Raw genomic sequence first — 19,249 nt, 5'->3', positions numbered from 1 at the left:
CAGGAAGAGCAAAGACTTCACCATCCTCTGGGTACCCGCTGCTGGAACTGCATGTTTCAGCTGCCACATAGAAAAAGGCAACCCTATGCCGTCAACGATGCCGCTGCTGGCTACATGACCTGTTGACACCGCAGAGAGCACTGCCCCGCTTTGCAACCCTAGTCTCATCAACGATGCCGACTGCTGCCACAACTGTGTTTGCACTGTGACCTGAGGGCACCACACTTTGCACCACCTCACTTCACATCGCTGCACTGGTATCCCCAACGATGACGCTCCAAGCTGACATCGATACCGCTGCCTGCACTGTGGGCTGGGGGCACCTCCCGTAAGTTACTCGACGCACCGCCTTGGCCCACCGGCGCCATAGACTACAGATTGTCTACCAACGGCATTGCTTCAGCAAAGATGACAACACTGCTTGCACCGAGACCTGCCAGCACTGCCACGAGCATTGCCCTGCTTCACACCACAGCCCTGGTCTCACTGATGCTGCTAGATGCCGTCACCGGGCCCCTGCCTGCACCGTGACCTGAGGGCACTGCACGTCACACCGCAGACCTGATGCCTGCCAGCGCTCCTGACTTCAATCTCATTGAGTTCGATCTGCAACGCATGTGACTTCAAGGGCCTGATGACTCTGACGCCGAACCCTGCCTACGTCGCATCTTCGGATCTCATTGCACGAACCACAATGCCTTGCATTTCCATGGTACTGCTTACGGGTCTTCCCAACACCGTAGCTGGCCCTGTAAGCCACGGTCAGCCTGAATTGTTGGATTTGTTTGTTCACAATGCTGTGATAGCCCAAGATGAAGCTATCGGCTTCAATAAACTATATTTTAAGTCTATTCTTGCAATATTCGTATTTTGATTACTCTATGTTGGATTTTTTGTGTTTTTGTCTTGTTTTACACAGAAAAATACTGGCTATTTCTCTAAAACAGGTGTAGTGTCCTTTTGTTGTGGTTTCACTATATTACTGTGTGCTATCCGCAAATGATTCACACCCTGTCTCTAAGATAAGCCTGACAGCTTGTGCCCAGCTACCAAGGGGATGAGCAGGTGGTTTAGACGTGCAATCCCCTTACCCTGACTAGAAGGACATGTCCCTATTTGGACAAGATGCATACCTCTGCCAATTATAGAACCCCATTTCTAACAACTGTAGGGCAGAGTGGGGATGCAAATGCAGCCCTTTGCTAGCAGAAAAAGGCCACAGGCGATACTGCGATTTAGCCAGTAGCACCATCTATCATAATTATTAAGTACTCAAGTAAAACATATTGTTATATGTAAGATGTACTCGAATATATCTCATACTACTAAGAACAGCAAAGGGCAGATGTCTGTATCTCATTTGTCAAGCATGCACTGGAGAAAAACAAATTAATCAATGTGTTAATACATCCTATTTTTTAGATGGATACACAACTGATGATATTGAGTTCTACTGGAAAGGAACAAATGCAATTACAGGGGTGGAAAACATTGAGCTTCCCCAGTTTTCTATTGTGGACTACAAAATGGTGTCGAGGAATGTGGTATTTTCAACAGGTAAGCAATTCGATGAACTATAAAATGACGTCCATTCACAATGTATTCTACACTTATAACGTGTATATGATATGTTTGTTTTCCTGTTTTTGTATTGTAGGTGCATATCCTAGGTTGTCCTTAAGTTTCAAACTAAAGAGGAATATTGGTTACTTCATTTTACAAACCTACATGCCTTCCACGCTGATTACAATCTTGTCCTGGGTATCCTTCTGGATTAACTATGATGCCTCTGCCGCACGAGTTGCTCTAGGTAATGTAATTGCGGAAGCATTTCTTTCTTGGTGTGACTATTACAATGCATGAGATATGCACAGAAAGGAATTTCTTATCATAAATTAAGAACGTGCTGCTTATTATTAATTGAGATTGAAACTCAAAATGATACTATGTCAGTTTACAAATGTCCATTATACCTCCCACATAGGGCAACAGTTGCAAAGATTTGACTCACTTGGTAGCGTCCCCAAACCAGTGACAAACTCAGTTTGGATGTGGGCTGTGTTATATATTTCTTAGTTCATGTTTTACACAGTCAATCCATGACTTCTCTCCCAAAGCACAATATGATTTTTTTCACACAGATATACAAAATCCAGATTTGGATTGATAGTAAACCAAATGTCAGCTTGATGCATAGATTCTGAATGTTACACAATCATATTTAAATCAGTGAACTTTGGAAATGTTCCAACCAGACAAGATCCGCTATAGCGTAGGACAGACGACAGTAAACAAAGTTAGCAGAGGCTGTGTTGAAAATACTCGCCAATGCCACGGGACGTATAGCAGTGTAATAGAATATATACAACAAAAAACAACCCTTTACTGTACGTAAAGGAGACACGTTGTTCTCAGACGGGTAATTTACAAGGAAGTGCCATAGCACTGCACCGCATGCCTTTCGGCTGTGCCACGCTGCGGCCCTTTCAAAGCACAGAGATGTGACAGATTTACAATAATGTCGCATTCCTGTGCTCTTCACTGCGCAGGCCCACAATGGGCTGCCATGCGTCGACGCAGGCATGGTGCAAGGATGCCTGCGACACGAAGATGATTATTTATGTGCAGGAAGGGTTCCCTTTGCACATAAATAATCTGAAATGGCGTTTTTCAACTTCTATGTGTGCTGCATTAGCACACATAGAACTTGCAAAAGTGCATTTTTTATAATGATCGTTTATGTGCAGGGAGGGATACCTTCTTGTACATAAACAATCACCAGAGGTGATTTCCTCGTTCTATGTGTGCTGCAGAATGCAGAACGCATAGAAAAAGGAAATAAACCAGAAGAAATGAATACATTTCTCCCTATTGCGACTCCCTACGCCCCCCCTGGGAAGGCGTAGCATTCAGACGCATTTTCAGGTTTACGATTTCTCGTAAATCTGGAAATGTGTCAGGTTTCATGGGTGTTGAGTGGGAACACCCACAGCAACACCCATGGAACGCCCCTTTCACACAAAGTGCTGCGCATAAAGGGCCTTATTTACAATGACAGGGAAAGCCACGCAGGGTGGTTTTTCTTGTCCCTGTAAATATAGGACAGTAAAATGTTGGTGCAAGGGGCTTGTAAGTAAGCCCCAGGGTGTGTAAAAGGGCGGCTAGCGAGATTATCAGTGGGGTATCATATACTATTTACTTCCTAGGGGTTGGTACTCCATGCATGTAATAATTGGTGGAGGATTTTTCAGAGGGCGGTAAAATTGAAGATAATGGCTGGAAACCATGGCATGGAATGGAGGGAGGGGGAAGGAAAATGGCAACAAAAGAAAAAGTGTGTGTGTGTAACACAGGACCAAAGTAAAGTGAGCATTAACAGCTGCCAAGCACTCTAGCAGCCTCTCTCACCCAGTGTCAGCCAGAAAGGCCAACCAGATTTTAATTTAGAGTTCAAGCTTGTCCTGCATCTTGGATAATAATCTCTCATAAGGAGGCAGCTTTCTGCATTCCAGTAAGCCATTCACCATGAGAGGGCTGGTGAGGGGATCTCCAATGGTGGAGAATCCAGATTTTGTACATAGAGCTGTAGCGGTAAGGCATTTCTTGTGTATCATCAGGGCAGGGAAATCAGCCATGTCATTGAGCATGATCAGTCCCACGTCAAGGGAAGGGTTTGTCCAGGGTCTCAGTAAGGATACGCTCAATTCGTTGCCACTGTTCAATTAAGGCTGGCAGTCATTAAGGACATATAAAATGTTGCAACCCATCTGGCCATTACACCAAGTGTTTGAGTGGGAAAGCAAGCCTGCTCTGTGCAGTTTCAGCGGTGGCTAGTACCAGTTATGAATAGTCTTACTTAAACAGAATGTCATCCGGGACTCTCTAACCCCTTTGTCCAAGTCAGCAAGCAACTCCTTCCACTCAGAATCAGTGTATGGAACATTTGGAGCATCCCGACATCTAACACGTAACTGTGAAATGAGGCGTAGGCGATAGAAGTGGGAAGTCAAGAGATTGTAGAAGCCAGCCATGATGCCTTTGAAAAACTCCAGTGGTGTAGGTACCGCTCTATAGGAGAATCTTGGATATCCCAAGGTAGTTTTCCAAGTCTACTCCATAGGTAATTCTGTAGTTGAATATATCTCCATTTTTGGGAGGAGGCAGATGAAATTCCTCCTCCAAATGATTTAGGATATCTCCACATTGGAAGGTGTCCCAGCATGCATATGGCGGGGATGTGCCAAAAGAGTGCTTGAATATGAGATGATCATTTTCCTGTAACAGTATATGGGTGTGGAATCAGGAGGGCACCGCAGAACAGACCACCGGGTTCAGTCCAAATCTGGACTTCACGGCTCCCCAAACTAAGGTATTCATGTCTTTATCAATGAGTCTCAGTTTAGAAAGGGCTAACAACAAAGGTAACATGCCCAAGACATAAGTAAAGCGGGGGTACCACTACCATTTTAACTGCTTGTAGCCTGCCTTACAAAAATAGCTGATGGTGTGCCCATTTTGCGTAGTCTGCCCTGGCCCTGCCAATGAGGGATCAATATTGTCCGGCCCTCCTCTATAGGCCACTACTGAGGTACACCCCGAATTCCATGAGATTTTTTGATTTCCATTGGAATGGATAGGCTAAAATAGATGCCACAGTAGTAAATCGGGACAAGGGGACAGCCTCTCTTTTTCCCAGTTGACTTTGTAGCCAGATAGCTATGCAAAATCTGAGATAATGGACATAAGAGAAGAGAGTAAACCGCACAGTCCTGTAATCGTGAGTAAGACATCATCCACATATAAAAGTGTTTTAGAAGGGCCTGCAGAGGTAACCCATCATATCAGAAGAATGACAGCTAGCAGCTGCCAGAGTTTCCATCGCCTGAAAAAATAACAAAGGTGACAGGGGATACTCTTGATGTGTGTTCATTTGGATCAGAAAGGCATCTGATAGAAAACCTCCGCAGTCAACCTGGGTGGACAGGGCATCATAAAGTCATCGCTCCTTAGCAATTAAATCATCCCCGATAACAAACTTCCTTAGGGTATTGAAAGTTGAGACCACTCAATCCTATCAAATGGCTTTTTAGCATCGAGAGAGAGGGCCAAGGCTTTATCCTGTACGAACTGGAAGAGCGAAAACAGATGACTCAGGGTATGTGGGTGGTTGCGGGACATGCATCCCGGAACCAAGTCAACCTGGGTATGATGGACGACCGGAGGGATCACTGTTTTTAAACAGGTTGCAAGTATCCCAGCCAAGATTTGTACATCTGCATTGAGAAGGGAAATCTGGCTGTAGCTACTGCACAATAGCAGGTATTTCCTGGTTTCAGGAGGACATCTATCAATGCCCTGTTAAATAGGCAAAGTAAACTACCAGTACGCTCCATTTCGTTATGTTAATGTTAATGTTAATAAAACTTGCTGAGCGCGCAAATACCCAAAGGTGTCTTGGTGCTATGAATGCAGTGTTCACCACCAGGGGATCAGTTCTGGAATAGCCATGTTTTTAACTCTTTTCTGAAAATGGTGAGGGAGGCAGCCTCTCTGAGCTCGGCCGGTAGCGTATTCCACAGTTTTGGGGTATCATAAGATAAACTTCGGCCTATAATTTCTTGTTTTGTCCACTTTTAGAACTCTCCGTGGAAGCCATCTTTACCAGGGGCTTTGTTGTACAGGAGATTGGAGATGCCTTAAGCTATTTCCTCTTTAGAGATTTCCCCACTCAAAAACGCTCTGTTCTCCTCATTTAAACATGGTTGGGGTAGGTTCTGGAAGAACCTGTCTTCTTTCTTTCCACCATCCAAGAGTTCCGAGCTGTACAGGATCCAAAAGGACTTGCCAAACTTGGAGGCTATTTCCTGAGGATACCTGATCAACTAGCCTGCAGCAGACCGTATGGATGGGAATGCCTGACTGTGTACTGTGACGGAGTTGTGCAGCTAAAAAGATGCCAGTCTTCACGCGCTGCTCATAATGTCAGGGTCTGAGGCGCTATAACATATATTCTGCTGTGCACGTGTATAGGTTATTCAATTCTATTTTGGTTGTTCCCAGCAAGCATCAGTTGGACGGGGAAGGGTAAGCAGACTATAAGCGAGTCTTGGATCTGATGTTCATCTCAAGCAGTTGGTTTTACTGGTGTGTATTGACTACAGCCACATCCCTCACTATGTACTCCCTTATGGTGACTATAGATGCTGCTCACCGGGTTTGTGCTGAGGTGACAGAGTCTGAATTTTCTGTCATGTAGGTGGTGCCATGTTGCTTCACAAGGGCTTTCCCAGCTGGCATTTAGTGGACACAGGTATTTAGGCACCAAGATTTGTGAATTGGTTCGGCCAACCCCCAGTCCACCCAGAGACAGATCGGCGTGTGATCCAAGAGTGCCTGGTCCATAATGTCATAGTCTGACATACATGGTGTTAGTTGGTGGGAAGTGAGGAAGTAGTCCAGCCTAGATTGCATATCATGTCTCAGGTACAGGTAAGAATAATTCCTGCTAAAGAGGTAAAATAGACAATATATGTCCAACACACCATTGTCCTCCAAAACATCTCTCAGAACCACTCTGTCACCATTGTGCATGAAATCGATTGGACCAATGCAATCCATAATTGCATCCGGTGCTGGGTTCAAAATACAAAATACAGAGCCTGAGAAGTGGTACCCAGTTCAGCCACAAGACTGTTAAGGGGAAGAAGAAAGTCCTGTTTACACCCATCCAGGGCATCGATGGAGCCCATTGCCAGAAGAGTGTCACCTATGTGCAATTTGGTGAGGTTCTGTCTGTGTCTAAATAGAATTCAGTTTTCTTATATGGTCAAGCATCCTACATTATACTATCACCCGATAGAACTGTGAGAAGTTCATCAGCCCAAAAATGGCACTCACTATAATATTGGGACTGGTTAGGACCGCTGGGTGCTCCCTAGGAGAAAGCACTCTCATTGCTACATATAAATACTGTATGAATGACAATTGTATGCACAATGATCTAAACTGTCCCTTAGTCTAACTTAGCAGTAGACACTTTTTTATTAGCTTCTTAAACACAACAGGTGCTATGAAATTGCAATAACGTGGGCAAGATTTTTATGCTAAAGATTTCCCGCCACCTCTCTCTCTGGTGGTGGTATGATAGTACCCAAAAAATATGGGAAGGTACAGATGTGTTTTCCTCAGGACTGAAAATCCCTCTGAGCTATTTGGGATAGTGTTTGATGGTTTCCAATGAATAAGAAGTGACATCCCGGACTTCAGTTATATCAGAATAAACCAAATAAGTTGCCTCTAGTTTCCTGTAGAAAACAGAGTAAAACAGTAAGGCATCTCGCCTGAGAGTATAGAATAGAAAATATCCAGTTATTTTTCAAATGAATATCCCAAACCACTGCAAGAACAAAGATTGTCAGAGCCTGAACCTCTCTTCAGGAGTAAACATTTCCTCAGCTCTGAAGGACTATTACTCATTGCAAGGAACCCAAATGGACTGGACCCACATGTTGGGCACTCCTGAATAAAAGGTCGCTCAACTATCAATCACGCTAGACATTCAGTTGACGGATAGGAAAGAAAAGACTTTCTCTAACGCATTCATACTTTAGTCACATTATCAGATGTCATACCACTCTTGACTCACTCTTCCATCATCTACATAGGCAGGTTGTCCAAACCTTCTGGGACCACCATGGGGTGTGTACCTATCTTGAAAATGCACTAAGGGGCAAATTGCAATCTATATAGTCATTTTACTTGTCATGATGTTGCTCTACGGGATGCATTTTGAATCATAGATACCCATTAGCAATGCCATAGCTCAATCATAGAGACATGATGAAAAATATAGACTAATCATATTATATCAGTAAAAGGGAGTCACAGAATCTTATAACTGGGGTACATTTGCCACACCTAACAGTCGTACTATTATCTACTTTTATTAAGTTATATGGTGGGCAAGTTGTTTTTATTCCAGCCATTTCACTTGATAACATTTTCAGTTTGGTAGAGTAAGCGAAATGGAAGAGGTATTGTTAACAAGCCATAGGTAATTGAGAACAAGTCTTTATTCTGCCCTTTCTAGAACCTTAGTATATTGTTTTGTAGTTCTAGATGGAAGGACAGTGAACCTAAAGGTTAGTACATGGAGTGTGGAATGATCTTTCCCTCAACCACTTCAATGTGTCAGGCAGAATGGCAAGCAGTATGTGAGACCTTAGGCTTCTGGTTGGCTAGTAGTTCCAGACGGCCTATGGCAAGTGAACTGTGGCCCTTCTGTTCATGGGCTTGTAGACAATGTCAACTGTTTTGAAATGGTGTCTCTCTTTTTAATGCTAGCCAGTTGAGCTTTCACTGTAGGGTAATGCGACCAAGCAGTGCAGCATAAGGTTTAAGGGTGCAGTGCGATACTGATGACTTTGCAGTTTGCTAACATTTAGCTTGGGGTGGGTGCAGGCGGCATTACAATAGTCCATTGTACAAGGGGCACTGTGAAAAGCAGTGTGATACAGTGAAAAAGGGAGCACATATGAAAGAATCTCTATAATATGCCTGTAATCACATCAAAGAAGGTCGGTGATTGGGGAGCATCATGAATGTTTTGAACAATTTGAAGCACAACAGATAAGTGCAGTGGTATGAGGGTGATAGGGCCGGATTCTTGCCTACCTGGCTCTCTCCAAGAATCCTCTCAGGTCGCCAGGATCTTTTTATCTGCTAAATAGTGTAGAGGGGAGGAAATTCAATTTCCAATACAAAATCAACAAAATCAATTCTTCTTTCCAAAGGACCACTGAGTCCGAATCTAACATTTATAGGATTTTATTATAATCAAAAATAACTGCACATACAGACACCTTAGGACAAGGTGAAGAAGATAAATGGGCACTAATATAAATGCAAGTCTACGTGGGAGTCTCATACGACTCAGAACATAAAGAATAACAGGTTAAGCCAATGTCTACATTAGGAATCATTAACATAAAAGGAAAGAAAAACGGTTAGTCTGTCCCTACTCTAGCTCTAAAGTGGCATCCCTATTTAACATTTCCCTCCCAGGCAAGAGAGTAAAAGGGTGTCAGAAATGATGACTTCCTTAGAAGTACATTCACTTGGAGCTCATTCTAAGATGCTCCTTCTAGCTTCCCTTCTAAACCTCAACAGCTCAACCCTCGGGGCACTGTCCCTAATACAAAATCCCAAAAACGTAGAACACGCCCTTCGTCACACCTCTTCAGCCATGTCTTCTTCCAGTACTTTTCCAGTGAAACTTGTACTCCATCCAACGACGGTTAGCTTGACCTTGGGTCCCAGGCACCTTCTCCGCCGAAAGTATCATCCGTAAATTCCAATGTACTCCCCTGTTGGCTTCTCGTACCATCCTAACTCCTAAAACAAAGACCTAGTCTCTCTAACGAGCTAAATGTCCTTGCACCTGCAACAGAAACATGGGAACGAGAAACTTTTTACTTCTCTAAGATTTTCCATCCTCCTGTTACCCAAAGCCTTTACCAAGGGAAATCATTTTCGGCTTACAGCGTTAGCTTTTCTCTTTAAACGTATATGCGGTCAGGCCTTTACACTGTTAAACACACTCCTAAATCACACTTTTAGCATTAGTTCATTAATTCTTTATACGTGAATAAGCAAACTACACTTGCAACTTTAACATGGCACACGTTTAACCTAACACATTGCATTACATAAAGTCAACATTATGCATTTACTAAAATACATTTGCAATGAACTACGACATTATTCTTCATGAAAAGCATGGTTACATTTCTAATCACCTCTATGTTAAACAATTCTAAGGCACACCTAAACTACATTGATTAATATGTGGGTGCGGACTAACAGTGAGTATGATGCACCCCTACGAACTTCAAAGTAATGTGGCGCTCTATCAGTTCCCCCCTTTGATGACAAATGTCATCACACCATCACACTATTAATTCCCTTGGAGAAAGAACCGACATAAACAGTACTTGTTGCCATCCTCCCCCGTCGGAACCTCTCCATATTCTTAATATTCTGATACTGACTGTCCTGCAGTCTGGCCGTTCACATTTCACTTGCTCTGAGAGCTCTTTCAATTCTGTTTCCTCTGTACGATTTATAAGCTCTGATGAATCCCCACAAACAGATCACACAAACCATAACAATGATAAGGGGTTTTAACACAAACCCAAAGAACCCCTTTCCCAAATTCACAAACCAATTACCCACACAACCAAATCCCTTGCCAATTTTCTCCCACACTCCCTCTTCAGTCAAATCCTCAATCTCTTGATGAATCATGGTAATGTTGTCTATATATGTCTCCAGATCCTTGCTGTTGTCTGGCATAAACGTACAACATTCCTGAACTTTCAATAATTTACAGACTCCGCCCTCTTTTGCTAATAATACATCTAAAGCAAGGCGGTTCTGCAAAACCATCGTCCTTATCGATAACATCTCTCCATCCACCAATATCAATGACCTTGCTGTGTTCATTGACAACTCAGTTGCCAACCTTCTGATATTCACATCATTCAAGACCACACCTAAACTTGGTATCATTGCTCCAAAGATATCACCAATCACTGCTCCTGCACTCGCAGCTCTCTTCATTTTAGAATGATGTCCAGTCTCCAAAAGCTCCAAGTCCTCTGCATGATAATGTCCAAATAGCATGTACCATACCAATTCGCAGGCAACCTCACATAGGCATTCCTTCCACACACATAATAAACAGTTGGAATCACTTGCACTGAGCATTGCAAAAAGTTCTTAGCAGAATCTTCCATTGTAAAGGTATGATCACACGTACTTTGTTCTACCGAAAACTTTTCTTAATAGTTCTGAGGACGTCTCACACATAACTTCCCCTTTTGCACCTGGTCTAATGCTATGGGTCCATAACTCCCCTTAGATCTGTGTAATCTCTCCTCGTCAGTCCAATCCACTGGACTATCCCCTGTATTTCGTGTTTCAGTTAGTTTTCTATATCTATCTTCTACTTGAGCTATGAACTTCTTCTCTGTATCTGACAATGAACAAGTCAAATTATGCCAATGAGCGTAAGCGGTAGCCAATTCCAAGGTCGGAATGAAATACTTCCGGAGTCTGTCCTCTGATTTATAATAATCGTACTTATTCAAATGCTTGTAAGCTGGAACCTCAGGAATTACTGCATCGTAATTGGAAAAGAAATACTCAAACTGACCTCTTTCATAAAAGATACTAAGCAACAAACTACAAGAAATTCCATACGTTAGTGGAAGGTGATGGTATCTAATACCCTCATCTACTGAAGAAGGTAGCTGCATACACACGTAACAATCTTTTGCATCCATTGCATCCACAAATTCATACAGCAGCTTTGCATACGAATTAAGCTTAAAATCACTTCTAGATAGGTCTATGTGAAACTCTCTTTGATTAGTAAAGCTCATTTAGCTCCTATAGTAACCTCCCTTTGGCTAGAAGTGGTAGGTGTAGGTGTTCCCTGTACCTCCGCTTCCTGCTCATGTTGAACGATATACGACGCTATAACTATTATGGCTATACAAACTATCACCAACCCTATGAGTGTACCTATCACTAATTTAGACCTACGATGAGTATTTCCAGCATCTGCCATTTTGCAAAGTAGTTCAAACAATACTTCAAGAGCTGGAAATCCCCTTGCAATTCTCGGTTCCTTATTTACACAGTCCACAAAAAGATTTCCCTAGCCCTCTTTCATTGTCTTGACGGAAAGTCCCTAAATTTGTTCTCCTTCCACTCGGGCCTAGGTTATCTTCTTATAGGCTTTTATATACAACAAAGTTAATCTTTAATCCAAAATAAGATCAGGTCCCAAAATCTCTAAGACACACTGCAAAAGTTCAAGACGGAGCATTACTAGTTCTTGATGTGGTGGTACATATCCAAATGTTGAAAAAACCAGCGTCTCCAAAATCAGCTTACGAATCTTGCTCAGAAGTGGTGGATTCGGAATAGTGAGAGTCAGTATTCCTTCTATCTCCAATCCCTGAACCACCAGCAACACATCTACCTTCAAATTCAGGGAGTCGTTGACCAGCGTCAAGGACTTCAGCCTCCCCGTGTTCAACACTCCTGGCATCAGTCACAGCGTATGTCCACTCTGGTGAGGTGTACTTTTGGCACAGCACTCTTTTCCTCCTGGACCTTCTCAAACCACGTTGAGCTTGCTCTTCATCACTCTGTTCAGATTCAGATGTTTCCGAAACTGAAGCAAGATCTCTTTCAGGCGCCAACCTCAGGTTCAACCATCTCTGTCTCACAGGCCAAACCTCTTCCGCGGCACCTCTGCTCTCCCTTCGGGTACCCTGTGCACTGCTTCCTCTTTCAGCTGAATTTGACTCTACTCCACCCACAGCAATATTTTCTTCATCCGAGTCAAATTCGGGGCTTCGATCTGCACAACCCCTTTCAGCTCGATCTAGTGCACACCCAACTGCATCAGCAACCCTCACAGCTTGACTTACCCTCTCTGATGGCCCTGCCACCTCAGCTTGATTTTCATTCACGAGAGGGGCTGTATCTTCCAAGGATGCTGGAACTCTGCGGGCATGGGAGGCATGCACCCAGTTCGGCAGACCCCCACACTTCACTGCCGTGTTCGTGACCAGTATTACCTGGTACGGCCCCGCCAACGAACATCCAGGCAACTCTTCCTCACGTGCTTGTGGACAAGTACCCAGTCTCCCGGACACAAGTTGTGGCACAGGTCACTTGCAGCTGGAACAGTTGCTGCTTGTACCTGCTGGGACACAGAATGGACTACGTCAGCCAGTCCCTTACAGTAGTCGAGAATCAAGTCATCAGTGATGTTAATCAGAGCAGTAGCAGGTATCGCTGGTAATCGCATTGCCCTCCCCATCAGGATCTCGTGAGGTGATAACCTATCAGGTACACTATGGAGGCTCATGAGTACCAAGGGCAGTGCGTCAGGACATTTCAGGGATGTTGAGGAACACACTTTTGCCATCCGCGCTTTCAAAGTCCCATTAACTTGTTCCACAATCACAGAAGCCTCTGGTCAATAACTGCAATGCAATCTCTGATCCACATTCAAGGCAGCACAGAGCAATTTCATGATCTCACTATGGAAATGTGTCCCTCTGTCCGACTCCAAGGAAGTCGGAAATCCGAACCTAGGGATAAGTTCCCTCAACAACAGCCTAGCTACAGTGAGTGTGTCGCACCTACGTGTTGGTACGCCTCCACCCATCTTGAAAAAACACACACTACAACTAAGATGTACCACAGCCCATTACACTTTGGCATCTCGATAAAGTCCAATTGCATTCTATTGAAAGGCCCTCCTGAACTCCCAATGTGGCTCAAAGTTACTGCAGTCTTCTTTCCTGCATTCATCTGCTGACATGTAACACACCTCTGACCTACAGCTTCAGCAACCGCACGAAATTTCGGATTGTACCATGTCTGTCTAAACACTCGCACCCTTGCAGCTCTACCAAGGTGTACTGCACCATGTATCAATCTTGCCATTGGATTCAACAGATTTTCCGGTAGCACAGCTCGTCCATCACTCCAGACCCACACATCCACATCTCCCTTCTCACATCCAGCTCGTATCCAGCTATCTCGTTCTTGGTCAGTAACCTCATTCTGCAATCGTTTTAGTTCCTCCCATGTATCAGCCATGGCTAACATCATGCCGAGCTCGGTTCTTTCTTGGCTTTCTCCAGTATGCCCTCTTGTAAATATACATCCTTGTTCTGCACAGAACCGGGCAACTTCATCCGCATAGTTATTTCCCAGCGAAACGAAGTCCCTCCATTTACTGTGAGCAGAACACTTGACAACTGCAATTTCCGTAGGACACTGTAATGCTTCCAACAACTGTCTCACATATTACCCATTTCTAATGGGCGAACCAGATGATGTCATAAATCCTCTCTGTGACCACAACTGTCCGAAATCGTGAACCACACCAAACCCGTACTGACTGTCAGTGTAAATCGTTTTTCGGATCTGATCAGCAGCTAAACAGGCATGGGTCAAGGCAATGATTTCAGCTACCTGTGCGGAGTGTACTCCCTCTAAACAAGCAGCTTCAACCACTCCTGTGATGGTACACACAGCAAACGCTGCTCTTAACCGACCAACATCATCCCTTAGACATGAACCGTCCACAAAGAAAATGTCATCAGGGTCAGGGAGCGGTTCATCAACAATGTCTGGTCTCGGTTTGGTGCATAGTTCAGTCACATCGAGACAATCGTGATCCTCACAATCTTCATCCATCTACATTTGGAATAGGCATCAATGTTGCAGGATTTAAAACAGAACACCTCTTCAAAGTCACATTTTCTGCAGCAAGTAAAACTTGCTCATAGCGTGTCAATCGATTGTTTGTGAGGTGCTGTGTTTTAGTCCTTGTCATCAACAGTTCAACAGAATGTGGCACATAAACTGTAAGTGGATGTCCCATTACAATACTCTCGCATCTTTCAATACTGACACCTGTTACAGCAACAGATTTCAGACATCCGGGCAACGCAGAATCTACTGGATCTAAAGTAGCTGAAAATTAGGCAACTGGTCTACAGACACCTCCATGATTCTGAGTCAAAACTGATAATGCACAACCTTCTCTCTCACAACAGAACAATGTGAACGCCTTGTTGTAATCAGGCATCCCCAAAACTGGAGCGCAACACAGGGCTTCTCTCAGCCTCAAAAATGACATTAAGCAATCATTGTCCCATGGTACCGGATCACTCACATCTTTGTGCGTCAGCTGTTGCAAAGGCTTCGCCTTAAAGGGGAAGTTGGGAATCCATTGGCGACAGTAGCCAACCATCCTCAAGAACATTCTGACCTCTCTCTGAGTGGTGGGCACAGGCATGTTCATAATAGCCTCAATTCGATCTGGTGACACCTTTCTCTTGCCCTTCTCAATTCTGTGACCCAAATACTGTACTTCGCTCAGACAGTACTGCAATTTATTTGGGGACACCTTGTGTCCATTCTCAGCCAAATGATTTAGTAAAGCAATGGTATCAATTCTGCAAGCATCTTCCATTTCTGAGGCAATGAGCAAATCATCAATGTATTGCACCAGAACCGAGTTCTGAGGCAACACAAGACCTTCAAGATTCTTTTTCAGGAGCTGGTTAAAGATCGATGTACTCTCTGTATACACCTGTGGGATACGACACCACGTTAACACATGATCCTCCAGCCGGAAAGCAAAAAGAAATTGGCTTTCCTCATGGAGTGGAATCGAGAAGAATGCTTGGCACAGATCAATCACGGTAAACCACTCAGCTTCACATAGAATTTGGAACAGGATCACTGATGGATTCGGTACCACCGGACAACATGGAACAACTATCGCATTGACCTTTCGCAGGTCCTGTACGATCCTGAATCTCCCACTTGGTTTCTGTAGTCCCATGATAGGTGAATTACACAGGCTACCCATGATCTCTTTCAGAATTCCCTGTTTAATCATGGACTCTATTACAGGCTTGATCCCTGCAAAAGTTTCAGGTGACAAATTATACTGAGGTGTTCTGGGGAATTCTACATTCTGCTTGACCTGAATCCTCACTGGCTCTACACCTTTGATCAATCCGATCTCCTCTCCACTGAAGTCCTACACATCAAGTGACAAGAGTCTCTTACGTCAAGCGGGAGTTCCTCCACTGTCAGCGCAGAGTACATTTCTATACACACTCGCTGATTTGCAACTTTAAAGGTCGCATCATCATCCTTTGTCTGTACTTCAACTCCCTTCGGAGTACAATAGATGGTGTAATTTAACTTCCACAACAGATCTCTTCCTAACAGACAAACTGGACTCGAGTCGCACACCACGAACTGGTGTAGATCCCAGAAAGTTACTATTCTCACAGGAACTGGCTCTGTTAATGGACTAGTCAATTTCTTATTCGCAACACCAATAACTTGGATTGATTGTCCCGAGAGGGGTAGGTTGGGGACTACTGCTGATCTCACAGTAGACCGGGTAGCACCAGTGTCAACCAAAAAGGTGGTAGGGTGACCATCGACATCTGCTTCTTCAAATGGTCCCCTCTGGTCTACCTCCAAGACTGATCCAAGTGTGCAGTCCTCCTCCCCCTCAGGTACCATCATGCCAACGGATCTGGACCGAACTCCTCATACCCTTCGAACAAGGGCATCTGTTGATAAGTTCGAACTCCCTGCTGAACATTTTAAACTCTGGGTGGCTGTGGAACTTGTACCTGCAGACTAATAGTCCCCCCTTTCGCCATCCTTGGTCTAGTCACTGTGGGAACTACTTCAGGTACAGGTACCTGAGCTATCTCTACTTCCTGCTGCACCTGATTCATTGGGTTCAAAGGACACTCGCGTTTCCAATGTCCAGTCTGGTGACAAAGATGACACGCAGTGGTCTTCTTCAATGTCGCCACATCCATTCCTGTCTTAGGATCAACTGGCTTTGGTTTTCCCTGACTCTGGGTATTCTGATTCCCTCCTTGATTATTTCCCTGCTTTCGTCCTAGCATCCCTCCACTAGGCTGGGCTTCAGCCGCTTGCATCTGAACCAGCATCAGCTTATCCTTCAATTTCTTGTGCTTCGATTCTATCTCATCACTACAGTATCTGGTATACCGTAAGATCTCATCTACAGGCTTATTTTGCCAGCAGATCAGATGTTGCTGTATCATGAGACTAAACTCTGGTCTCAACCCCAACACAAACTTTGAAACAAACTGTCCCATGTCTTTAGTCTCTAAAGCATCCAACCCTCTGTATTCCTTGAAGGCCTGCAAGAGCCTTTCATAATACTCGTGCACCGTCTCTTTCGGTTCCTGCACTGCTCGATCTATCTTAACCCAATCAATATCCTGGGGTGAAATGTTTGACTTTAGCCACGTAATCACTTGCTCAAACTTCTTCATGACTATAGGTGACGGACCATTCGACACCGGGTCTCTTTCAGGCTCCGAAGTTGGCCATTCAACCGCGATTTTAAATGCGGACCATAAATCATCTGGAACCACAATGTCAAACAACGTGTTCAAATCAATTCACAACACCTTCGAGATCTTAACAAACCGATCAACTTGCTTATACCATTCGACGGGCTTCTCCTGCAAGCGGGGGAAATCATTTGTAAATGCGGCCAAATCACCCCTACTCCAAGGCACATGCATGTATCCTCCATTCTGTACCTCTCGTAAAGGGAAATTTCCTACATCCATCATCCCCCCACCCGGAGGTGGCGTCTCTCCTGTCTTCTTTCTAGAACTTTTCTTCTTGAACCCCCTTTCCTCCCATTTGTCAAGCATGATCCAGGCACGTATTGCTATAATCAGATCTTTGATATGGGTCATCAACCCCATGACCCTTTTCTCTTCCAATTCTTGGTCACTATACTGCAATCTATGGCTTCCCTGCAATGACTTTGTTTTGGACAGCTCCACTTCATATCTTTTGGCCAATTCTGACAATTTGTCATGTGCAGTTCTTGCCTTGCGAGTCACATCTTTCGCTACAAAAAGTAACTCATCTTGTTCATACATATATATCCTTTCAAGGGGCAAATTTCCACTTATTATCTCATCTACCTCTGCTTTCAACCTTACTACATCTAACAGCCTCCCTTTCAGGGCTCCGTTCAGTACTTCTCGACAAGCTACCCCATTCCGTTCACCATATTCACAATCCTGCTCTCGAGGTCTAATCCCTTCTGCCATGCTCTTCGAAACAGACCGATTTCCTAAATTGCCTTGCTCACTTTCTAAAGTCCTCTCACTCTGATTCTGATCCTGATTCCTCACAGGTGGTGCCCACATCCGCAAATCTGATCTTGACTCGATCAAAGACCTAGGTCTTACTAATCTCGCACCCACCTGTCCCCTAGAAGAGTCTGCTGTGGCTGGCAATGGTGTACTCCACTCTATAGGTCTCGGAGTCTGCTCCACTCCACTCACTGATCCATTTCCCTCAACCACACTACTTGCTCCTACAGCTGACTGTACTAAACTACCAACTCTCTCTTGATCTGGGTCGTAAACTGAGACAATGGGTCCAATGGTAACCGGTACTTTTAAAGCATCCGGTAACCTCACTCCTCTTCCCATTTCGGTATTTGCTACGAGCTGATTTCTCGTGCCCTCAGTTCCTGTCGAGATTTTCCCTTCTACTCTCACTTCTGACTGAGTCTGTAATTCGCTAGTCCCTTCTGCTTGAGCCGACTTCCCTTCATAGGAATCTGGATTGTATGGAGGTGGTCTCTCAGACAACAACCTCTCTACTAGACTGTTGTCTGTATCACTGTCATTATCATCCACACTCTTTGCCTTAGCGCTGTCTGTCTTTTCCAATAGCGGGTACAGCCTGTCTTCCTCTTGTCGTTTCTACTCTCCGCCTCTTCTCTTGTGCATCCCACCTCGCATCATGGAATGCCTTAATTGACTTCTTCACCCTTTCTTGACTTCGATCTCTTTTCCTGTCATGCGCTGCTCTGATCCATGCATGCAATGCCTCAAACTGAGTTGGTCTCGGCATAGGTCGCAACAAAGACATTACAGATTTCAACTGATACAACACCTCCAACCTGAAAGTACCATATCGCGGGAAAGCTAGTTATCCCTCACCATGAGTCATTTTATGGCAATTTTCAAGCCAAATTATAGTATGCAATCCCACATTTCTCACCATATAATGTGCCGGAGTATCCTCGGGAGGAGCTTCCTCTCCCCCTCGAGTAACCACATGTTTATCATCTCTACATAGTTCTCGAAAAATCTTAAAACATTTCATGGTTAACAAATTTTCGATCGCACACATTTTCTTTCACTTCCTGATGTCAATCTACCAATAGCAGCGCAACTCACACCAACCAGCCTATCGCAGCGCGATGCCTTCTGACGTCACACTTTCTCCGCTCGCAGCAGTTCCCCATTCACACGCTGAAGTAATTATCTGTCCACAAAACGACTGGACAATAACTTCTCTGACTGTCTCCGACAATCTCTCGAAATTGTCGACCTCAACTGGAAACTGTCTGTCCGTGAAACGACCGGACAATCGCCTCAACTGATAGGTTTCAATCACTCAATATTCCATATACAACAACCCACGACCAGTGTCGGTTACTCATGCACTCACACATTCGCACCCCCTATCTTGGTCCAGGTAATCGATGACGTCTCACGATCCCCTTCCGGTGGTCAACAAAATATACCACGGGTGTCTTCTACACCGC

At 44.3% G+C, this 19,249-nt stretch overlaps 1 protein-coding gene across 1 annotated transcript in view; it reads left to right on the top strand.

Annotated features, from left to right (window-relative positions):
- Nucleotides 1-19,249, top strand: part of LOC146862834 (gamma-aminobutyric acid receptor subunit beta-1-like) — a 443,957-nt gene that overhangs the window by 394,676 nt on the left and 30,032 nt on the right. The window contains exons 3-4 of the mRNA XM_085642158.1: nucleotides 1,423-1,557; nucleotides 1,658-1,810. Coding sequence (XP_085498284.1) covers nucleotides 1,423-1,557; nucleotides 1,658-1,810 — 288 coding nt within the window. The remainder of the gene's footprint in view (nucleotides 1-1,422; nucleotides 1,558-1,657; nucleotides 1,811-19,249) is intronic.

The sequence above is a fragment of the Triturus cristatus genome, chromosome 2_2 (genome assembly GCF_964204655.1).
Source record: "Triturus cristatus chromosome 2_2, aTriCri1.1, whole genome shotgun sequence".
Taxonomy (NCBI): Eukaryota; Metazoa; Chordata; class Amphibia; order Caudata; family Salamandridae; genus Triturus; species Triturus cristatus.
Note: the sequence above shows the minus strand (reverse complement) of the source record. Positions and strands in the feature narration are given on the sequence as shown.